Source organism: Lampetra fluviatilis, chromosome 54 (genome assembly GCF_964198595.1).
Source record: "Lampetra fluviatilis chromosome 54, kcLamFluv1.1, whole genome shotgun sequence".
Lineage (NCBI taxonomy): Eukaryota > Metazoa > Chordata > Hyperoartia > Petromyzontiformes > Petromyzontidae > Lampetra > Lampetra fluviatilis.
Genome location: NC_136328.1, coordinates 855,585 through 878,673, shown reverse-complemented (window position 1 = coordinate 878,673; position 23,089 = coordinate 855,585). Strand labels below are relative to the sequence as shown.

General features: G+C 55.8%; 1 protein-coding gene and 1 long non-coding RNA gene across 5 annotated transcripts in view; both read right to left on the bottom strand.

The window, feature by feature from the left end:
• The window catches only part of LOC144949574 (uncharacterized), a 207,398-nt gene that overhangs the window by 54,303 nt on the left and 130,006 nt on the right, over positions 1 to 23,089 (bottom strand). The gene's annotated exons all lie outside the window — the stretch shown is intronic.
• Positions 2,890 to 23,089, bottom strand: part of LOC144949566 (protein NDRG3-like) — a 51,214-nt gene continuing 31,014 nt past the window's right edge. For 3 of the 4 annotated variants that reach the window (XM_078879506.1, XM_078879508.1, XM_078879507.1), the window contains exons 2-16: positions 21,942 to 22,114; positions 21,443 to 21,487; positions 21,049 to 21,154; positions 15,557 to 15,677; positions 14,305 to 14,367; positions 13,552 to 13,612; positions 12,062 to 12,148; positions 11,413 to 11,469; positions 11,209 to 11,312; positions 10,655 to 10,711; positions 9,244 to 9,295; positions 8,670 to 8,717; positions 8,282 to 8,317; positions 7,241 to 7,292; positions 2,890 to 5,241 (exon numbers count right to left, since the gene is read on the bottom strand). In XM_078879506.1, coding sequence (XP_078735632.1) covers positions 5,099 to 5,241; positions 7,241 to 7,292; positions 8,282 to 8,317; positions 8,670 to 8,717; positions 9,244 to 9,295; positions 10,655 to 10,711; positions 11,209 to 11,312; positions 11,413 to 11,469; positions 12,062 to 12,148; positions 13,552 to 13,612; positions 14,305 to 14,367; positions 15,557 to 15,677; positions 21,049 to 21,154; positions 21,443 to 21,487; positions 21,942 to 22,037 — 1,128 coding nt within the window. In that variant the 5' untranslated portion in view covers positions 22,038 to 22,114 and the 3' untranslated portion in view covers positions 2,890 to 5,098. The remainder of the gene's footprint in view (positions 5,242 to 7,240; positions 7,293 to 8,281; positions 8,318 to 8,669; positions 8,718 to 9,243; positions 9,296 to 10,654; positions 10,712 to 11,208; positions 11,313 to 11,412; positions 11,470 to 12,061; positions 12,149 to 13,551; positions 13,613 to 14,304; positions 14,368 to 15,556; positions 15,678 to 21,048; positions 21,155 to 21,442; positions 21,488 to 21,941; positions 22,115 to 23,089) is intronic. The other variant, XM_078879509.1, reaches the window with a different exon arrangement.

Here is a 23,089-nt window from a genome sequence, read left to right as displayed (position 1 = left end):
GTTGAAACCACGTGGTTCGTGACGTTTGGTGATGTGGTTGTTGGGTGATGTGGTTGTTGAAACCAAACAGAAAGCACAAAGAATAAACACAAAGCGATGTTTACATCCTCGATGCTTGTCGGCGTTTGATCTTCCAATGCGACGCCGTCGCTCAGCGTCGCATCCCGAGCGCGGCAGCCACGAGGAGAGGCCTGGGTTCGACTCCCGACTCGGGCGCCTTTCTCAGTGGAGTTTGTAGGATCCCCCCCTGTCCTTCAGTGAGTGAGTGGAGTTTGTATGATCTCCCCCTGTTCTGCCCTGATAGTGAGTGGAGTTTGTATGATCTCCCCCTGTTCTGCCCTGAGAGTGAGTGGAGTTTGTATGATCTCCCCCTGTCCTACAGAGTGGAGTTTGTATGATCTCCCCTTGTTCTGCAGTGAGAGTGAGTGGAGTTTGTATGATCCCCTCCTGTGCTGCCCTGAGAGTGAGTGGAGTTTGTATGATCTCCCCCTGTCCTACAGAGTGAGTGGAGTTTGTATGATCTCCCCCTGTTCTGCCCTGAGAGTGAGTGGAGTTTGTATGATCTCTCCCTGTCCTACAGACTGAGTGGAGTGTGTATGATCTCCCCCTGTTCTGCAGTGAGAGTGAGTGGAGTTTGTATGATCTCCCCCTGTTCTGCCCTGAGAGTGAGTGGAGTTTGTATGATCTCTCCCTGTCCTACAGACTGAGTGGAGTGTGTATGATCTCCCCCTGTTCTGCAGTGAGACTGAGTGGAGTGTGTATGATCTCCCCCTGTTCTGCAGTGAGAGTGAGTGGAGTTTGTATGATCTCCCCCTGTTCTGCCCTGAGAGTGAGTGGAGTTTGTATGATCTCTCCCTGTCCTACAGACTGAGTGGAGTGTGTATGATCTCCCCCTGTTCTGCAGTGAGAGTGAGTGGAGTTTGTATGATCTCCCCCTGTTCTGCAGTGAGAGTGAGTGGAGTTTGTATGATCTCCCCCTGTTCTGCAGTGAGAGTGAGTGGAGTTTGTATGATCTCCCCCTGTTCTGCAGTGAGAGTGAGTGGAGTTTGTATGATCTCTCCCTGTCCTGCAGTGAGTGGAGTTTGTATGATCTCCCCCTGTTCTGCCCTGAGAGTGAGTGGAGTTTGTATGATCTCTCCCTGTCCTACAGACTGAGTGGAGTGTGTATGATCTCCCCCTGTTCTGCAGTGAGAGTGAGTGGAGTTTGTATGATCTCCCCCTGTTCTGCAGTGAGAGTGAGTGGAGTTTGTATGATCTCCCCCTGTTCTGCAGTGAGAGTGAGTGGAGTTTGTATGATCTCCCCCTGTTCTGCAGTGAGAGTGAGTGGAGTTTGTATGATCTCTCCCTGTCCTGCAGTGAGTGGAGTTTGTATGATCTCCCCCTGTTCTGCAGTGAGAGTGAGTGGAGTTTGTATGATCTCCCCCTGTCCTACAGAGTGGAGTTTGTATGATCTCCCCCTGTTCTGCAGTGAGAGTGAGTGGAGTTTGTATGATCTCCCCCTGTTCTGCAGTGAGAGTGAGTGGAGTTTGTATGATCTCTCCCTGTCCTGCAGTGAGTGGAGTTTGTATGATCTCTCCCAGTCCTGCAGTGAGAGTGAGTGAAGTTTGTATTATCTCCCCCTGTTCTGTAATGAGGAGTTTGTATGATCTCCCTCTGTTCTTCAATGAGGAGTTTGTTTGATCTCCCCCTGTTCTGTGAAATATCCGAATGGCCGCTTTGCCTCGTGGCATCTGGTGGCTCCGCTGCTGCTCGTGGTTGGGGGAGCGCACACCGCTGTTGCGTCACGCGCACGTGGGCGTCGAGGAGGAGCCAACTCTGGGCTCGCCAGCACAAGGCAGTCCCACCACTCGGTCCCTTATGTATGGGATCGAGTGTTGTGCCCTCACACGCGCATGTTTTCTCGAGGTGCTCCGGTTTCCTCCCACACGTATCAACATTAATAGGCTGAAAGCATCTTAATATATGCACACCTCCGTATTGCCAGGCAGTTGCATAAATGATGCTGCTATTAAAAAAAAACTGATTTTATTCGTAACACAATTGGGATTATACTCGAGGAAAATATATTATAAAGATGATTACTGTCGAGATGCTATGCTACAGATGCACTCTGCAAATCCACGGATCAAGTGAAAGACGAATTGATAGAGCACCTTCACACTCAAGGCGTTTGACAGAGCTGACAATGGTGCCACAGAATTGATGGGATGATGAAGTGGGCAGGCCGTGCCAGGCTTGCGGAATGAGTGACAGTGAAAGAGCGTCGCTTCGAGATCATGAAAGTGGAGGGGAGGGATGGAAGAGGAAGATAAAGTGCAGAACTGGACGATTTGCAAATCGAGAACAGGATATTAAAGGGCCGTACATCCCATAGAAAGCTCTGCTACTTTTTGGGCAAATTACGAGAAGAGTTGACAGACGCCGGGGATAGATAAAGACGCAACGAGTCCGTGATGAGAGGCAGCGCGCGGAGAGAGCGAGAGAGAGGCGGTGACAGAATGACCGGAGCAGCAGCCGGAGGATGACGCGGGGAGAGTGCTCGTTGTGGCGGGTCACACGGGGGGGGGGGGGGGGGGACTGAAGAAGGGCGTGTTGCTGCTGGGCCATCGCGTCGATCACTGATGGATGAGGGCCTCCGTCCCACTCGCCATGCCAGTTGAAATTAATAAGCCGAAACTAACCCAGTTGTGCCTCGGACGCTCAGCGAGTCGCAATTTGTGGGAATGGAAGTGGTCGTCGTCCCCCATGGAGATTCGTCGATTCCCGGGAACGTGGAATTTCCACCGCTGGCTCAGGCCACCGATGGGAGGAGCCTCCACCGCCCCCCTTTGCTCGATTCGCTGGGTACCAGACGCTCCGACCTCTGACACAAGCACTTGCCACACCGTGTTTATTAGTCAGTTCATTAATTTTTTTATTCTGAAAAAAACACTACAGTAATTTTCAGTGATACAGGTATTAACCGATAGGGTTTTTTTTTAAACACCGGATTATTTCAACAAATCTGCATCAAAAACAGGCACAAAGTTACACAAATGCATTAATGCCTAAGCCCTACAAAACTATTTTTCGCTGCAAAACAAATCTTTCTTTTAATACTTAAGCCATTACGAAGAAACGAGAATGTTAAAAAAAATTACTTTATTATTGATTTTAAGGAGGCCGCGGTTAATTGTAATTATTTGTAATATTTATATATGTATATACTTTCAGGAAGACTATACTGCACAGTTAGAACGAGTCCCACGTTCCCTCCACCGGATTAGAACAACTCGGGAGAACCTCTAGCCGTGACTCTTGGAGAGGTCCCCGCTACGGACACAGCGATGCATCGTTCTTGTCGAGCAGCCCCCGGGCGGGTGGGCGGGCGGGCAGTGTATCTGTTGCATCTCACTTTGCCCCCCAAAGTGGAGCCTTAAAAAGCAATTCTAGAAGCCAGATCATGAACACCAAAGTCTGTGTTGCGGTTAAGGACACTGACAAATCTTAAGTCCTTGTTCATGTTTTTCTACTCGCCCAAAATATATATATACTGTAGAGAGATGTGGCAATGGGCAGAACGAAGTGTTCAGTTTTGCCCGGAAAATGCCAGCGACGGGCGTAGAGCTCCGCTTTTGTTCGTCCCCCGCTCGATGCGATTCAAAAATCAGGGAAAGAAAACAAAAATAATGTACTTGCAGCAAAAACTTCATTCCGGCAACAGCAGCAGCGGCTCCTGCTCCATACAACAAATAAAGCCTGCGTGTCCGTGCATTCCTTCCGCGTCGTTTATAAATCGGCAGCGCATCCCCAACGTATGGAACGCAATTTACTGTACAGGACAAAGCACCTTCCTTTATTAGGGTAAGACTGGCCTTTTGTAAGAAAATAAAAAAGGGGGAGACGCTTCCTCCATTTATTTAAATCGGGTCTTGCAAAAACGCGGACTCTTTCCCTCCCAGTGTCTCGGAATTCTGACGCTTTCTCAAAAGACGCAAACTTGCGTCGCTCCCATCCCACACGAGCGCGCATGGGAAACGCAATGGGGGGGGTGGGGCGGTGGAGGGCGGCCAAATGGCCTGTGCTGAACTGGCGAGTCGATACATTGGGGCGGAGGTTAACGAGTCGATTGCATTGGGGGCCGGTGTTTGCGCCGCGTCATTCATTCCGAGCCCCACGTCTTGAGAGAGACCGACCCACCCACTGAACGGGAACGTTCACCACGTTATGCGGGAGAACGTCGTCGCGCTGGGCTAGGGCCACACACAGGTTTCACTACGACGTGCCTCCTCCTCGTGTCGCAAAGAACAATAGCGAGCGGGGGGGGGGGGTGTTGGTGGCGGGTTAGCGGTGCCTCCGGCGGGCTGCAGGCAGCTCGACCGCACTAGACTCGGGCAGACCAGGCCGGAATAAACCAGCCCAGACCCAACCAGGCGAGGTCAGGCTACACTAAAGTGGGTCAGACCAGGACCTAGCTAGTGTAATATAAACTAATATTGGTCTGACCAGAGTAGATTGATCAGAGCCAGCCCAGACTAAACGAGGCATAATTAGACCAAGCAATCATCAGAATCACCCAAACCAGACCCAGGCAGATGTTCCAGGTGATGCCCACACCAGGCCAGGGTGGACTCAACTGAACAATGCCAGCCCTGTGAAGATGGCCAATTCAGACTGAGTACAACTGGGTCACAGAATCAGACAAAATGGAGCCACTTAAAGACCAGATCTGGACGCCCCAGACAGGAGGACCAAACGATATCAAACCAGACCAGGTGAGGCGAGGTCATATTTTGCCACACCAGACAGGATCTCATCAGAATCAGACCAGCCTAAAAAGGGTAAAATCATACCAAGTGTGGCTAGACCAGTCCCAACCAGTCCAGTCGGGGTCAGGACAGATCCTGCCACATCAGATCGAATCTGACCAGACCAGTCCAGCCCCACCATAAAACAAATAGGCAAAGTCAGACTAAACTATATCAGATCGGATGTATCCACGTGCAGATCAAAGGAGGCCAGGCCAGGCCAGGGCACAGCAGGGCCAGGCCGGGCCGGGCGGGGAGCAGGACGGGTCGAGAGCGTGTCGTCGGGCCGGGCCGGGTTAGGCCAAGCGAGCTCAGAAGACCTCGGCGTACTGCCCCTCCTTGGACTCGGAGTTGGTGCGCGTGCGGGCACGCGTGCGTCCGTCTTCGCCCGAGATGCTGGAGCTCCGCGAGGCGGTCCGTGACCGGGAGAGCCGCGTCAGCATGGCCGACGGCACTGCAGGCGCGCGGCGGGTGGCGGGGAGCGTGGGGAGGGAGCGAGCGGGCGGGGGAAGGAGGGAGGGCACGAGAGGGAGCGGGAAGGAGACGAAAGGAGAAATCGGAGGAGGGGGGGAGGGAGGACACGGGGCGAGAGACGGAACGGGTGGGAACAAGGGGACACGACGGACGGAGGATCAGAACGAGTGGAGGGAATGCGGGCGGCGCACACGCGGGAACACGGGTACGCGAGCGCGCATGCAGCGTGGTGCATCGCGGGGCACGGCAAGCGCAGGCGGCGTCGTGCTCGCTGCAGGCTGGGCGCGGTGGTGGACGGCCGCCGAGCGGGCGGGCGGCAGGCCGGCTCTGTTCAAGGCTCCACCGGTTGCGCACGGCTTCCCGCACAACGGTGGCGTCCACCGAGACACCGTTGCCGGGACGCGGCTAGAAGAGCGGCGATTACTTGAGCGTGCGCGCGTACACAGCCGGCATTGCCTGTCAAATTGTTTAGGACAGCGGCTCTTAAGTTGGTGTTCAAAATTGAAACGCTGCCGCATCAAACCACTGGAAGCCCAATCGGCTCCAAAGATGACGACGGCAAATTGTCCCTAACGCGAGGCGATGTTTTACTTTGCTATTGCGTTACATGTTAAGCAGTCATCTGGCAGCACAGACAGGATAACAATTTTTTATTTATTGCTGGGAGCGGTGGTCTGACACCGGCACTTCTGGCAGCCGGCGTTAGAGGTTCACGGAGATTTAATTTGTGTGCGTCGAGACTCCCGTTACCCTTACAGCATCAATGAAGCAAGTACCACCTCGCGGGAAGTGAACGGATGTTGTCTCATGGATAAAGCAGTCACCGCCACAGTAATGTGGAGTGTACACCTCAGGGATAAACACTGCCCACCGTTGGTCGGGGCAGAGAGACGGTCTCGCTGGCTGCCGACGTTTACCGAGTGGAGTTGGCTGTGGAGTTGGCTACGGCGCGAGGCTACGGTGTACACGGAGCGCCGGGGAGCAAAAGCAGCGGCGCGAAGCAGTCACGCTCGCGGGCCCGGCACCGGGTGTGCCGCTCGGCCCATGCCAAACTCGGCGACTGCGAAGCCGTGCGGCCCAGACGACAACGACGACAACGACGATAATCACACAGGCGGCGGCGTTCGGTTTAACCGCCAAATCAAAACACCCCCCCGTATTGAACCACTAAATAAAAACACACCCCCGTGTAGAACCGCTACGCCGCCCCGTAGGCGGTCACAACGTTCCTCCTGCTGTCTCTCTCCTCACGCTGCTCCGCTTCAGACATTCCGCTCCCATCGTCGCTTTCTGCCAAGCTCCGTGTAAAAACCCTCCTTCTAGTAAAGTAATGTGTTGTTATATAAAAATATTTTTTACAACGTTGTGCAGTTTGCTGTTGGCCGCTTGACGTGTGACGTCTTTGGGACTGTACTTAATAAACCATTCGAAAAGTTACGAATTGAAAAAATTCCACTAGAGAGCTCGACCAGCTGCACAGGACGGACGGTGCACAGCGGCAGCAGGGCCATCGGTCCTCCGCGTGTTCCGCCTCGCTGGCCAACCGGAGAGAGGCCTGGAAGCGGCGACGTCTCCACTCCGAGACGGCACCATCGTGCGTGGGCAGGGGTCCGGCAACCAAAATAACGTGAAGAGACATTGTTCTCAAAATCGGTAAAAACACAAAACATTTCACGAGCTGCCTTGCCTGTGAACACGAGACGGTGGTCCTTGATAAATAACGCCACGAAGCAGCCCGTGACGAGACACGTGCAGGGCTCGGGAGAAGCAGGTTACTGACCCCTGTTCATCAGGGTGGGGTTGTCACCCCCTCGCCACATGGCCAGGAGTGGCACGACCCATTATCGGGCCTTTCGACAAGACGACGCCTCCACGGCTATTCCGTTAATTAAACGGAAGACGCGACCGCGAAACGCAAGCGACGACGATGGGCAGCGTGCGAGCGAGCGGGACGCGGCTTCTCCGAGCCGTGTACTTACTGTAGCCCATTCCTTGGACGAAGTATTTGAAGGCTTCTGTGAGTTTGGCCGGCTGTAGGTCAACCACAAAGAGACATCGATCGTCGAGTCATGAAAAGGTGACATCCAAAACCCGGCGGATTAAAGCCCCTACACACCGAATCAATACTTTGTTTTCATCGCGGTGAGAATACCCCCACAGTTGGGAGCCCCAGGGCCTAGCCTCATAGGCTGCAGATTAAATGACTTTTGAGTGGGAGAGCGGGATGGGGGGGGCTCAATAATGTCAAATTAAATCCCAACTAAGTTCAGCGGTGCGTGCGGCGAGTCCGTCGCAGCAGCCAAGGGGCGCGGGGGTTCAGCCCCGGCCGTGTGACGCCTCGTGGCGACTTCGCCGTCTCTCCGCGCCCTTCACCAACCAGCGCTGACCGTCGTGGTGAAATATGGTCAAGTAACCCCGTGACACGCACGGCGTGGGAGTGTGCCCCTTCAAGCGGTGGATTCCCAACAGGGCTCAACGGGTACACAAATCACGTGTTCGTTTTATCACGGGACCATTCTTGCCAGTATCAAAATACAACAATTGGCTTTACCTTATCGAGCAATAAAACAGCTCTTAAGATGTTCAAACACTACACAGAAACCGTTTGCAAGGAACTGGACCAGATAACACCAACAGGCGAGACGAGGCTCTGAAGAAAGCTCTCTATGGTGTGGAGTAGTCCGTTTCGAAGACAAGGCAAATATTACCAGAGCATGTATTTTTTTTGTTGCATGTTCAGCACAAGTATGTGTGGTTAATGCAGACATGATTCTTTGCAAAACGGTTATTATTGTTTGGTGTTTTAACATCTTAAAACCTGATTTTTATTGACAGAAAGCGTAAAAGCAATTGTTATGTGTTCGTTTTTAGTTTGCTTTTTAATTGGATGGCATCAATTCCATCCGTTGCGAACGTGTTGCCCGGCGTGGTGTGGCCGAACCGAGCGTGCAATCGTGAGGATCGATCTTAAGGTCGGTGAATCGATGCATCGTCAGGGTCCCCTCGTGGCAGAGACATACCTGGACACACTGGGGCAGGCCTCCGCAGTCGGACATCTGAAACGACAAACAAACACGCCGTCAGAAAAACCTTCATCGATGCCACAAACCACTTCACGCTCCCGAGCGCCGCGACTTTAACTTTTGAACACGGTTGTGGCCGTGCGCATCTGTCAGCCACCACTCCTCTAGGACCGCGCAGCTTGGACAGTCGTTGGCACCGGCTCGTCAACCAACACAGCCGGAGAACACTGCCCCCCTCCCCCCCGCCAACAAAGCCCTTAGGGCGACGATCGAGCGCTGCGACGCGGCGAAACGGGACGACGCCCCGGTCGTTAGGTCGTTATTACATTCTCGCGCAAAGTAAAAACACGCGGTTTGAGCTAAAAGTCTCTTGCGTCGTCATTACCTTGAGGAAGGACGTCTGGGTCGGGTCCAGCTTGGAGTTACACTCAACCTGCACGCCGCAGAGACGGGGAGGGGGGGTGGGGGGTGAGGTCGCGCCGCGCCATCGCGCGTCTCCGCCTCGCGTGCGGCGGTCGTTAGCGCGCTTCTGTGCCACGAATCCGGTGTCCCGGTATAGCGCAGCGCCGTAAATCGTATCAACGGACGGCCTGGAGGTCACCGCTCTGAAGCTCACTGGGCCCGTTTGCAAGGAGGTTCGCAGCGTCGTTTGGGCTAGAGCGGCGGCGCGGTGGTTAGCGCTTTGAGCCGCGAACCCGGTGACCCGAGGTCGATTCTCGACTGCTGCTAACGTCGGCGGTGAGATTGACATCTCGACCGGACCTGGGTGCCGGCTTTACCAACGCGCGCACTGCTGAGCGTGGTGAGGCACAATCGACCAGCTCGCACTGTCGACACGACGCGGGGAGGGCTTCGTGAACGGCTGCGGCTCATCAGGAGGAGAGAAAGAGCCCCGAGGAGTCAGCCGAGCGGCGAGCGACACGCCGGACGTGCACGTCGCCACCCAGACACCCGCTTACCACAGCGTCCACCATCGGCGAGGAGTCTCCAACCACCAGCATCACAGGACACCTGCGGGGGGACAAGGGATTGGGCGTCAACGGGGGGAGCGGCGGGAGGCCGCGCTCACGCGATCGGCATCGTCGAGTTGGGCGCGACTAAGTACGATCCAATAACCGGGACCCGCACAGAGCGGGCAGGCCCTCTCATCCAGCAGTGGACAAACAGGGCTGCTGTGCCACGCTCGCGCCGCAACCGACGGGGCAAGGGCCACATCGTTTCAGTAAATTCGAGTGCTCGCAGAGCGTCCGACAGTCGCTGCTCGGAGATCGGCCGCTCCGGGAGCCGTGCTGTCGCCATCTTCTCTCGGCGGTGGCACGGAACCACGGAACCACGGACCTCTCCTCCCCGCAGCGTCCCCTTAAGCCGTAGACTGGCTTTCCCGACGCTCTGCCACTTCGCAGCGAAGCGCCAACATCATCAGTGCCGCCCCCCCGCCCCACTTCTCTGCCTACGACTGATCTCCGGGGCGCTCTGACCTACGGCACCTTGATATTTTGGATCAAAAATGTCTTTTTATTTTAATTAAATAACAGATTTTATATATATATGAAAGCTTTAGCTCTGCGGGCTGTAGACACTGCAAACTAAATGTCAAGGGAGACGAGTCATGTGACCACCGGGATGCGTGGGGACACTTTTTTTCCAGCGGCTGCTGCCACAAGGGAAGCTGTAGCTCTGATAGCCGTGCAAGCGCTCTCTCTCGCTCTCTCTCGCTCGCTCTCCCGCCGCGCCAGCTCTCGCGGCTCAGCATCGAGATGAGATTTTGGCGGCGCGGATGATCAGGACTCGTACCCCACGGTCACCCTTGGTTACCACCGTGAAAGCGTCAAGCCTACAAAATCACAAGCGCCGCCCGTTTCGCAGCGCCCGTTTAAAAATCCTGTGACGTTATTGTAAAACGAGCAGGCCGTTGAGTGGCAGTGTCACGGTTCGAAAAATTTAAACCCACAAATTACTCAATAGGGATTGTATAGAGGAACATCGCCCCCAAGTGTGAAACTCAGCCAGGAGCCTCGTGAAAAAGAGTCTCGAGACTCGATGAAGCATTTGCGGTGAACCAAGCGGAGTAGCGGTGTTTATAGTAATAGTCACCCCATATTTCGATTTAAAGCTTCTTTCGTGACTGCAGGGATTCATCTTCTTGGTTCTTTCGGTAAAGTCACGTAGAAGGGAAATAATAAAATAATAAAAATAAAACATAATAAAATAATTATCACGACGTTTCAGCCACAACGCAAGCCGAAACGTCGTGAGAATTATTTTATTATGTTTTATTTTTATTATTTTATTATTTCCCTTCTACGTGACTTTACCGAAAGAACCAAGAAGAAGTCACCCCACACTCGCTGCAGCCAGGTGCCCACTTACTTGAGAGTCTTAGCCGGCTGCCCCAGCGATGCTTTCCCCAGGTCCAGGTCTCTCCGGCTACAAAAGCAGATTTGAGAGGGGGGGAGGGGGTGAGGGGGGGACACAGTTCGGGAAACGGGGACAAGAAAGAGTGGTGGGGTTCATGGCGGGGTCGTGAGGCAAGGGGGCTGTGTGGGGGAATGCGCCTGCGAAAGAGCCCAAGGGGGCTTCGGAATCGTGGCGAGTGGATCGTGCGTCGCGCTCGCGAGACTCCCACCTGCAGAGAAAGTACAGCAAGTAGGTTATGCCACCTACACGTAGGGGTTTGGGAGAGTCATGTCCTCACTTGTGTGGGTTCTCTTAGTTTTTTTCCGGATCCCGCGAAAGACAAATCAACAATATTTTTGTTGGTGTCGTGTGTGTTGAGGTGTCATGGTGTCATGTGCTTCGCGATGTCGTGTGCGTCGTCGCGGTGTTGCAGTGTGTCGTGGTGTCGTGGTGCCGTGGTGTGGCGTGCATTGCGGTGTCGTGGTGTGGCATGCGTCGCAGTGTCGCGTGTGGGCTGGGGCCTGCACCTGTTGTAGGCATTGACGAACAGGGACAGGTTCTGCTGGTTGATCTCCTCCAGCATGTGCTGCTTGTAGGTCTGCATCAGGTCTGCGTTGTTGCTCAGCTCCGACTGCAAGCGCACGGTGCACGGATGAGGCCGGTATTAGCATTGGGAGGGTGGGGGAGAGGGTGGGGGAGAGGGTGGGGGGAGAGCGTGGGGGGAGCCTCACCTGGCTGAAGTGATGAGAGAGCACGGTGTCTGTCAGGGTATTGGTCAGGTTGGTGATCTGCAGAGGCAAACCCAAAAAAAGTCGCGCATCACCGCCATGATCGCCATCATCGCGACCAAACACGAAACGTGGCGATGCCGAGCTACTCCCCAGGCCACCCTGGTTAATACCGCGGTGGCCGTGTGTCGGGGCCGTAGGAACGCTGCACGCCGCAGCGCTTCACGGCGGACGCGAGAGATAACGCAACGTTATTGGAAACAAGAAGTCGTTTGCATGCTCAGCGTTGGTCCAAATTTTCTACTTTTACCAAAAAATAGCCGCTAATGACTCGATTCAGAGCACGCACAGCAGCAACAATCGGCCCCCAAAGGACAAAATAACCGCCGACTGTCCCTGCGACGATCGCCTCCCGATAAGGGCGAGAGCGCCACCGCCAAGCGCACTCCATTATTATTATTATTATCATAATCACTTATTATTCCGTGAACGACGAGGTCAATATCGACAGGGAAGCCAATCGGTGGTATATTGATGGGCGTGGGCGATGACGAAAACCGCCGTGACCAGGACAACAATGGCGTTGACGAGGAAGGCGATGATGATGATGACTGATGATGACGGGGGTTGGGAGGAGGCCCTCCCCTCTCACCTTGGACGCTGCCCAGTCGAACCAGCCCTTGGCGTGCGGCTCGATGTTGATGAGCACCAGGCCCTCGACCAGGCTCGGGTTGTTCATCTGCGATCGCCGCCACCGCCACACACAAGACAGAGCCCGGCCGTTACACGTCGCTACACAACACACGCATGTGTGCCTGTACGTCTAACTTCTTTTGGACCGTACGTAACCAACCGTGTAAACTCGGAGGTGATATACATATACACACACATGCAGTTTGTATTAATTATTATCAGCCACGATCTATCCACTGCTGAATGAAGGTCCTCCCCAAGCTGGCAACATCGCGAACGACGGTCTCGCGATGCAACGCCGCCACCGGAGCCGCGGCACGACGCCACGCGGGGACGCGGGCCGAGCCCCTGGGTGGGCACCCTGGCAGAAGACGAAGAAGCCGGATCTACCAGTCGGGACACCACCCCCACCTCCCCCCCCCCCCCTTGCCGTCCCCGCGACAGCTCCCCCCTCGCGATCTCTACAGGAGTCCGTCGGGGCCTTCTACTACTGCTCACGGATGTGAACAGGGGACACCACGTGGGTTGGGTCTCTCACCGGTCCCTGCCATGGTGCTCGTGCATCGAGGCTCTGCACTGTTTTCATTTCAGGTGTCACAGCCTCTATTTCCCCCCCATCCCCCCCTCCTTCCTCTCTCGATTTGCTGGAGAGACGTAGCTCTACGATTATCATCTTACTCCTTCCACTTTAAATCTCTGTTCCGCTACGAGATGGCGATTCGTGGGTAGCAGGGCTCTATGGCGGAGGGAGGGGGGGAGGGGTCAGGTGTCCGCTACCTCTGCGGCCCGTGGGGGGAACGGTCAACACGAGAAGACGAAATAAGAAATCACGCGGTGCAAAAGCGGTGTCGGCAGAGGCCGTTTTTGTTCCTCATGGCTTTGGCGTGCGACAGCGCCAATCGTTTAATAAAAAACAAAGTGGCCACCGCTCATTAATTCAGCGCATCCCGACAGGCGGAGAGGAACGTAGCTGTAAATGTTGACTGTGCAGGGTACGACCAGCTGCAGAAATCAGCGACAGCAGCAGCGGGCTGCTGCTTTCGAACATTCTCACCCAGACAAAAACACCGTGCACCCCTTCCGAGGGGCGCTCCAGCACTACCCGTCCCGGAGGTCTTGATTGATATGCGACGCGAACAGAGGGACCAAGTGCAATGCGCGCGAGCACGCAGAGACGCGCGCAAGTGCATTTACACGTGCACCGCGCTCGGTCTCGATGAAAACCAAAGTTGCACGATTAAGGCCGTGTCACAAGTGTCAATTAATATTAGGCGGGGCAAGTGGAGTTGTAGCGAGCGCCTATAACGGTCAATGATGCAGCACGAGCTTGGCCAATCGCTGAGGGCTCACGGCCTGGCTGCCTTCCAGCTCGTCTGAGGTTCCTCCGAATAGTTCTCCCTCTCTCTACGAGAGTGAGTGACTCCCGTGTTATAAACGTAAAGTACTCACGGCCATCCGCGCCAGCACGTATGAGCCTGCGCCCACTCCAATCCCAATGATGCTCTTCAGGCTGCGGAGATTCCACACAAAATGAAGCACACGGGGTCAGAGCAGAGTTCAACGACCAGCAGCGGTTCAACAGCGGCGGAAGCCACTGCCGATGACGAAATCGACAACGAACGACGATTATGGCCACTAAAGCATAGAGATGCGAAGAAAATTGTCTCCACTTCCGCTTTTGTAGCCGGGCCCCTTGAGCCGCGGTGGTCACCCTCACGCCCTTCCTCCCAGAGGCAGGAAACCCCCGACAAGCCACGTGCAGCGTGATGGGGCAGGCCGCGCCGGTGGCGTCACAAGAGCCACCCATCACCTCCCGTCCAACGGCACACGCGGGACCAGCGGCGAGACTTTCCACTTTCCGCCGCCCCACTTCCCCAACTGTATTCGTGCTATCCGATTGGTCGATCAGCCAAAGCGATAACCGCGTGATTTTGGGATGCACCGCGGTGCTGCTCGGCACGACGTCCGACGTTTCGATCCACGTGCCGGGAGCGGCAGACGCCACGCGGCGACGGGACCGTGCTGGGGGTAGCGCGTCCGCAGCTTGTTGCGATGTTGTAATTTTTCGACACCGGGGAGGGTATTGACCGGCGCCGGTCACACGGCAGCATTCCGACGTTGTCCACACGGAGCTCGGACGCGCTCGAGCGAGCAATTGCTCGAGGCGAGGGGAACAGGTCCGTGGAGATGAAGACTCCTCACCTGAAATGGGTCATGATCCCGGGCAGCATGTCGGCCAGCTGGTCCATGGACGGGTACTGGTACCTGGCCATTCAGGACAAGACAGCGGTTACACTTGCAGAAAACAAAAATAGCCGTGCGGCCGAACATAACGTTTTTCCCAATCTACAATCGCGCTGCGCCGGCCCGGTCCAGAGGGGAGTGGATCGGGGAGGTGCCAATGTTGCTTTTCCCACTGCAGAAGCGGAGCAGTGCCGCGGGGGTCAGCACCGCATGTTCAAGCATACCGACCCACCGACCAACACGAGACGAAAACAACAAAAATTATGAACGCTGGCCCCGCTTGGCCCCGAGCCAGAATCAAATGTTTGACGAGTGTAAGAGGTTCACGGTCTCCTAGTGACTTGGCTCTGCAAATACGGTCATCGCCCTCGGTTTTAACGGGCCACGTACGGACCTGGAAGAAGGTTCACGATCGGGGCGTTCACTCCAACAGGGATGGCAACTCGAAATGCGGCCATTGAAAAAACACACGACAAGCTGAACGCATCGCAGCGCCCGCATAGATTCTGTGTTTAGCGTGTTAGTCACACCACGACTGCCCCAATTCTCCGCAGCTCCGCGCCTGCGATTTCTTGTTAGCGTCTAAATCGGTGACAATTTGCAGCTTCGTTTGCAGCGATCAACTCTCTCCCTCTCACTGCTCGCGAGACGACGCCACGGTTGTCTCCGGCAGTGGTGCACAAAGCAGTGCATCTAAACAGAGGCGACACGAAGGTGCTGCTACTCTGAAGGGCGGCAGGCTCATTTGGGAATAACACATTTTTTGTTATTTTACCCATTCTTAGCCCAACCGGGCTCCATGGCGTCGTGCCAAGACACTGAGATTTAACTCGGCAGTGTCAGACAACAGCCCTAGGACGAGGACATAACAGAACTGCTTCTGATATGTCGTCAAGCGACCTCTGGTCGGCAGGAGGAAGCACTTTGTTACTCGCTCTGCACGTGAGCGTCATGTCCATCGCACGACATGAAAACTGACAATTAATTCTCAGAGATGGTGGAACCAAATTTAATGCGACGGTTTAGTTTTTTCTGTGCGCAGTCATTCGCGACCGGGCTGAGACCTTCAACTCGCTGCACGGATCAGCGGCCGAAACCTGGATTCGAACCCAGGTTCTTCCTCGGTCACGACCGTTCCACTCTCCGGAGCTCGGAGTGACGGCCGCCTCCTCCTGAACAAGGAGATGGATTGGGAGGGCGCGACAATTACCCCTGCGGGAACAGCGGCGCCCCCGGCTGCTGGCCCGGAGCGTCGATGTGGTAGACGGCGAAGTTCTTGATGATCTCCTGCATGTCCTCGTAGTTGAAGAGGGCGTTGAAGCACGATTTGTCTGCCGGGAGAACGAGGAGGACGAGGAGGTGACGACGATGACACCGCAGCAACCCGATGACAAACGACAAGACCCACCGGACGACATTCGAATCGAGAGACGGAGGCGGTGGATTTGTTAAGGACGACAATGACGACACAAGCAAGAGGTTAGAATTTTAGTCTACGGCCAAATCATCCGGGATTTGCCCAATCTCGTCAGATCGTAAGGCTGGATGGCGACGTATCAGAGAGAGGGTGGCCAAGAGAGAGAGAGAGACCGACCAAACCACGGACCAGGATTCAAACTCACAACCACCCCCATCCCCACCCTGATACTCCAACCACAGCGCTGCCTGACCACATATTCCTATGGGGCTCGGAATCGGCTTAGGCCCACCTGCAGCCAGGAGGAAACCATCAAAAACGTCACGCGTGGAAATCCCTTCCAGCCCCGGCGGGAGTGGAGGGGGTTTAACCCTGGGGCTTAGAGGCACCACGATCCCTTGAAAGCGCCGGCGTGCTCGTTAAGTTCCACGCCGCCTCTGTATCGGCCCGAAAGCAGGCAGTGGTGCGGGCGCCAATCACACGTCCGTGAGCGCGACGCGAGCCTGCCCGCCGTCACGCCCGGAGAAAGCGTGTCTCTCGCTCTCACTGTGCTCACATGTATTTTTCTCCAGGCCCTCCGGTTTTCCCTCAATATTTAGAAACACGTGTTTAAGAGTTTTTGGCTGCTATAAATTTCGACGTGATAAACCACTCCTGAAAAAGAGCTGTATAGCTCAGTAAGGCCTTACCTGGTAAAATAAAAATGGTTTTGTTTGTTTGGGTGCTGCTGCTGCTGCCACCAGGGTTTGGGGCCGTAGTGGTCTTTCCCAGGATCGTCCCTCTTGCCGATGGCAGCTGCCGTCCGGGGAATTCTGTTAATCTTCCCGGCGACATCAGAAGTCGCACTATTTTGTCACCTCGGTAAAAATAATAATAATGCGTTTACGCAATAGTGCTCCGACCCCTCTTCAGGTATCGCGAGATGCTCCCCCCCCTTGCTGTTATAACGAGTCCCAGTATTCTTGTAGCTCAGAGGTTAGAGAACCCACTGCTCCTAGGTTTTGGCAGCGCGCTGGCAGACAGCGGTCCTCCCAGGCAGATTGTCGCAGCTTCGAATCTCTCCAAAGTCAATAAAAAGAGCGTCAATCTATGACAAATCAACAGGGATCGACCCATCGGGCGATGCATGCCCAACATTCAGTTGTAAAATTTATAGCCCCTTTTTTAATCCACTGCTGGGGGTTGTTTGACCATACTTCACTAAGATGGTCAGTACGGGTTGGCGAGTTGGGGGGGTGGGCGGCAGGGGACATCACTTGCCACCGAAGTTCAAGAGAGCAATAAAATCGAACTTGTGCCACCGCGCTCCGAGCAGTGCGCCGAATGCTGCCCTGGGATGAACGTCTCCTCGAATTTATTTGGGGCCACGGTGACCAGAGGGCAGCTCCACTCGGCTGGCAGCACCGCGGAACCATGGACAGGAGCTGGCTCGGCGGGTTGTAGCCTGCGCCAGCATATTTAGTAGGTGGCACGGGATATAAATAGACTTGTACACAGACACGCACGCGGGCATCTATGTGCACGCACGCTCTCGTTACACAAAAACAAAACCGAAAACCGGAGCCCCAAGCACAGCTGCAGTGGCTCCCAACCTCAACAACAACAGCAGCAGCAGCACGGTGGAATGGGCCGCACTCATCTGTTGACTGGTTGCCAGGGTCAAGCGGTGTAAATTCCACATTCCCATGACGGTGTCCGGTATCTCCATTCGCTAAACACGAGAGCGAAGTCGGTGCTTCTACCGGGTTGGAAGCCGACTTGCTGTCGCCGCTAGCTACGAGCACCCAGGAGGCAGGTGGCTCTCCCGTACGCTTCGCCGCCGCCGCCGCCGGGACCCACGAGAAGCAAGCTTGCAGCACGGCTTCTCCCCGTCCGTCAGCAAACTGGCTCGGAGCGGAATTCGCTTGGTGAACAGAATGTCTCTCTCTCTCTCCCCCTGCAGCCGTCAGGATAGACCCCCCCCCACGACCTTCCCCACGTGACGACAGAATCTGTCGAAAACACCAATAGCTCAAATAACCGCAGGCTCGAGTCCGCTCGGTGAGCTCCTGTTTATCCGCACTGGTGGGGTGGGGGGGGCTGCTATGGATGTTAACAACCACCTTCATTCACGTATTCTGCTTCTCCTAGCAATAGGAGAAGCATGAACACCCCTCCCTACAATCCCTCCCTCCCATCCGCACCGTAGCGCCGAACAATCGGAGAACCTCCTCAGCGCGTGGATAATTGGGAAGGTGGCGGCATGCCGGGCGCGCAGATGAACCTCGTTGGGTTAACTTGCAGACGTCTCGGTTCAAAAGTGCCCGCAAGTCTGCTGCTATTTACAGGAGAACACGGGAACCCTGTATGAAGAAAAAAAATCCCAGACGAGGAAGCAGATGCGAGCAGACCGCCGAAATTAGCCGAAGACGATCCTAAACCCACGTGTGCCGCTGGACGGGAGGTGGTGGGCGGGGCTTTGTGACGCCATCATCCGCAGCGCCACACCGGGTCTGGCCGGGAGGGGCGGCCGCCGAGTAAACCACGTCAAGCCACCGCGACGAGTCGGCTGAGCTGAGCAAGCGCTCCGGCTCTCCCAGCGAACACGGTGGCCACTGCTCACGGAGCATGCGCTCCCCCCCCCCCCCTCTTGCTCCCTCGCCACACTCCCCAGGCCAGCATGAGCGGACACGTGGAGCTTTACCCAAGCTGCGATTACGGATCGGGGCGAATTTCGCCAGCATTTAAGCAGCTGCGCACAATGCATTGTGTTGCTGTTACGCGAATGGAATTAAGCGGGCCAAACCCACGGGACACTCCTTCCCTGCGAGAATCGGAGGGACAGGGAATTACCCTGGGGTGACGATCGGACGTCCCGGCCGGGAGGGGGGCGACAGGAATTCCCGCAATGCGGCCGGCATTCGGGGCGCAGATTCCTGAGAGCGCTGCGTATTTAGCGAGCTCCAGATTGAGCGGTGGGGCCACTCGGGGTGGGGGGCCACTCGGGGGGGGGCACTCGGGGGGGGGGGGGGCATGCTGCAATTTGTGGCACAAGCCACGGAAGTCAAAACCGGAGCAGCTCGAGTGGTGCGGGAACGCCCCCCTCCCTCCTTCCCAGGTGCAGACCCCTCACCCTCCCCCCTCACCCCCCCCACCTCTCACCCTCCCCGCCACCCCTCCCCCATCACCCCCCACACCCTCCCCCATCAACCTCCCTCCCCCCCCCCGCGCCCACCACTGTGTTTTTGCAATCGGGATGTCCCCGCTATCCGCCGCGTAAAAATAAAAAATAAACCACGGCAGGCAGCTGTGTGTGTTCCGCGGGCAGCTGTGTGTGTGTGTGCGCCGCGGGCCGCTGTGTGTGTGTGTGCGCTGCTGGCCGCTGTGTGTCTGTGTGTGTGCGCCACTAAAACTCTTGCAGATGTTAAACCGGGGCGGCCGTCTCCAGTTGTTTTTGGTCGGTTTGTTTACACTGTACGAGCGAAGCCTCCTCTGCCAACGCGCTCGCTCGATCTCTCACTGTCCCCATGTGTTTTTACTCTCAAGTGTGGGGATTGCGCAGGAGAGACACGCGGGGCTGCGTGTCTGTGTGTATACAAGTCGGTTGGGGGCGTAAAGTTGTTTGGAGCCAATGTCCCCCCCCCCCCGACGGATACGGGTGCCACCAACATCGGCCAATCACGTGGCCCGACGCTGGATTAGTTTTACTGCATGCCGTAAACACGGACAACACATCTCGCTTCAAGTCGCTCCACTCGCTTCAAAATGTCAAAAGTATTAGTTTTTTTTTAATGACAAAAAAAATATTATTTTAAAGTTTTCGACAACGCATGCCACTGCAAGAGGAGCGTCCACTCAGGGATGACAGCACGGATTAGGAATTCTCCCCTGACATCAGTTTGTGGATGAGGCCTGGCTGAACAGTCGGTGTGCTGCTGCTTACCACGTGGCCACACAATCACCTGACGGTGCCAACGACGGCAATATATACGACGGTAGAGATGATGGCGGTGGTCACGACATTAAGTGCTATCACGATGATGGTGGCAGCGGTGTTTACGCAGCGACCGGTGCACTGTGGCATGAACGCAGAGAAAACGGCGGCGCGCTCCATGACCGTTGTTGATGATGTTCACGTTGACGAGGATGAAGATCCTAGTTTGTGTTGGCAATTATGTTTGGCCAGTCACTTAAGTGCTGCATGTGGCACGGAAACAGCGAGTGCCTCGAAAAAACCTGCTCATAAGGGGAAAGACACCGCAAGCCCCACCACCAAAAGACAAGTGAATAACTTCCCTGCCATGCTGCTACCCATCTCCTCCTGGCCATCTCTGTCACGTGTAACGACATAAATGAGCCGTTCTATGGCGCCAGTGGGTGTACTATACCTAGGGGCTCACTAGAGGGCAGCTTCCGGATGTCACGGAGGTCGGCTCAGGACACGACAGTCTGGGTGAACCCGCGAGAGCACGTGACCAGGAGGGGGTGAGCGGGCCACGTGATGTGGAGCCAGAGCCTCCGCGAAGGATCGAGAAGGGGTCACGCCACAGGAGATGTGAGCCGAGTCCCGAGAGGGAGCGTGGCTGTTCGACCCGGGAATGAGGCCGCCGCCTTCTTCGATCCTCGCTCTTCGGTCTCCGCACACGACGACCCGCCGGCGTGTCGGTTGTTCTGGTTCGAGCGTATCGTGATTCCGTTCAAGTGGTTAGGAACGGTGGCCACCACGCTACGTAGTTAACCCGTAATGTACATAGTTATCCGGAATGTACATAGTTAACCTTGGAACGTTGAGCAGTGTTGGTTGTGTTAGTGAATACACGTGTTGCCCCCAAGTCTTGGTGTGCGCCTGAATAGAACCCACTACATCTACACATGTACCGGTAGTAACTTTTGTCCTCACTCTCTACGAGTTAAATTTTAAACGTGTACTTTTATTGAGGAACGGTGTGTTGTCTTGGTGCGGTCTGGGAATCTTTTTGTTGTTGGTTTGCTGCCTTGACCAAGTTTGGGAATTGGTGCGATTATGCAACTTTAACTTATGCACTTTACATATGTTATTTATTTTCAGTGGCTTGCTTACCTGTCCCACACGTTGCACCCCCTATCGTTGTTTTGTACCGTTTGTTCTTCTCACTTTCTGACCTTCTGCTGCTGAATCTGTGAAAAATAGATTCCTAGCTCATCGGATTTCTCCAGGATAAATAAATAAATAAATATTCTGCTCTCGTAGCCCCAGGGGGTTCGCGGTCACCACGACGGCCGCACGATGCGCTAGAGATCCACGGTGGGGGTGTGCGGCCACTCACGGTTCAGGCCGATGTCGTGGTAGGTGAGGATTGCGGGGCGGTTGCCCTTGCCGGAGCCGCGCACGGTCACGTGCAGCAGGCCGTACCCCGTCTGGATGTCGTGCTCCTGCACGCGCGCCACATCGACGCAAAAACAAACGACGGCCGCTAAAGACACAACCACGCGGGGTGGGGACTCCGCCCAGGCGTGTCCACAATCACTCCGCTGCTGGATGAAGGCCTTCCCCCCCCACCCTCCGCCCATCTTCCCCCCCCCCCCCCCCGTCAACGGTCGCGGGTGGCAGCGGTTGGTGGGAGTGCCGAGCTGCCGACACTGCTCAACTCCTGGGTCCGGGTGCAGGCGGCAGCCCAGTGATTAAACGGCCTTCTCCAGCCCGGTGCGTTGCGTGCGTACCTTGCTCTCGACGTCGACGAAGGCTTGTGCAGAGACTTCACCCTCCTGCAGGCGGATCGGGGGGGGGGGGGGGGTCGACACAGAGGGCGAAGGTCAAGGCAAGAAGAGTGCCGAGTCATCCACCAGCAGTGCCACCGCTGCTCACATTCAAGGCCAGACTGCGAAGTCGCGGCTCGGCTCTGGCTTAGCGTACGGGAACAAACGATGACGCCGTGAGGCTCGCTGGCGGCAGGCCACCGTCTCAGCCGCCCGGCGCCTCTCCCCACGGTGCGAGCGTTCGGCCCCAGCCCTGCCTCCAGGATTTCTGGAGGACAAATTTATCCAACAGACACCCCACTCGCCCCCCCCCCCCGTTATAGCCTTTAGGAGACCATTGGGGCAAGTGCCGTTAGCGAGTAGCACCTACGAAGGCCGGCAAGGTACACGAGGAGGCGGGGATGACCGGCACGACGCCCGGCAGTGCACGATCCAGGCCGGGTGCATGGGCGCAGCCACTCACCGCGGCCTCGGGGATGACGGGCACGGGCGTGGGGACGTTCTCCACCAGCAGTGGTTTCGCCTCGGTCAACTGGATGTCCTGAAGCTCGGACGCCATCGCTTCTGCCAGCTCGGGTGAGAGGGCTGCTGCCAAGGGTGGCGCTGGCGCTGCTCGCGGATCTCGTGAAGCTGCTCCTGCCAGGAACGAGGAGCCGGGGCGACGCGCCGTTAGAGACGCCACGGGGGCGAGGGCGGAGCGCAGGCTCGGCCGCCTCGAGATAGACGAGCGATAATTACGGTGACCGAATATGCAGACCTAGATTTGAACTCACGAACTAGCAACCGCAGAGCAGGTTTCTGTAACAGTCACCCCGAGGGAGGGAGCAGTGTGTGGCAAAACACGAACGGTAACCACGCATGTCACCACTCCGCGTGTACACGTGTCCGCAGCGGTCCCGTGGGATCTATTAGGCCGGCGCGCTACAGTGCGCCAATCAAGCAGGTGAGAAGGGGAGAGGGAGCTCTAAACTTAGAGCGCGGTATTCTAGGAGCGAGCTACATCCATCACCGTTGTACCGGAGCGCCGAGTCTCACCGACCAGTGTCTGGGTCACTCGTAGCAATGATACCAATAATAACGATGACGATTTCAACTTGTAACACGGCTCACAAGGAGAGCGAGCAACTCGGAGGCATCAGGAGGAAGCGCAGACGAGCGGGAACACAGCCACGCGGTGACACGGTGCTACCAACAATTGCCCAAGCTCTGCAGTCCTATATATATGGTAAGGTGATATTGGACAATTCCTGAGCATTTTAAAGTTGGTAGACAGGAGGAGGCACGTGACTAAGCAGCAGTCACGGCCGTAGCTGGATACTAAATGTGGTGTGCCAAGATCCAGAATTGTTATTATTTTTTTTTTCACCAAGGGTCGCCCCAACCCGGACTCGCCCGGCTGGAATGAATCCGCGGGCGTGGCGTTTTAACTCTGTGCGTTGGGAGGATTTAGGTATCGTTATCGTCTGGACACAACTGTGACATCGAAAACACGAGAGCAGCAGACACACAAACACCATGACAACGGGAGAGAATTGCTCACAGAATGAACCGTTGAGAATTGTGGAGAACGAATTGCAGAGAATGAATGCGACGAACCGCAATGTCCCCACC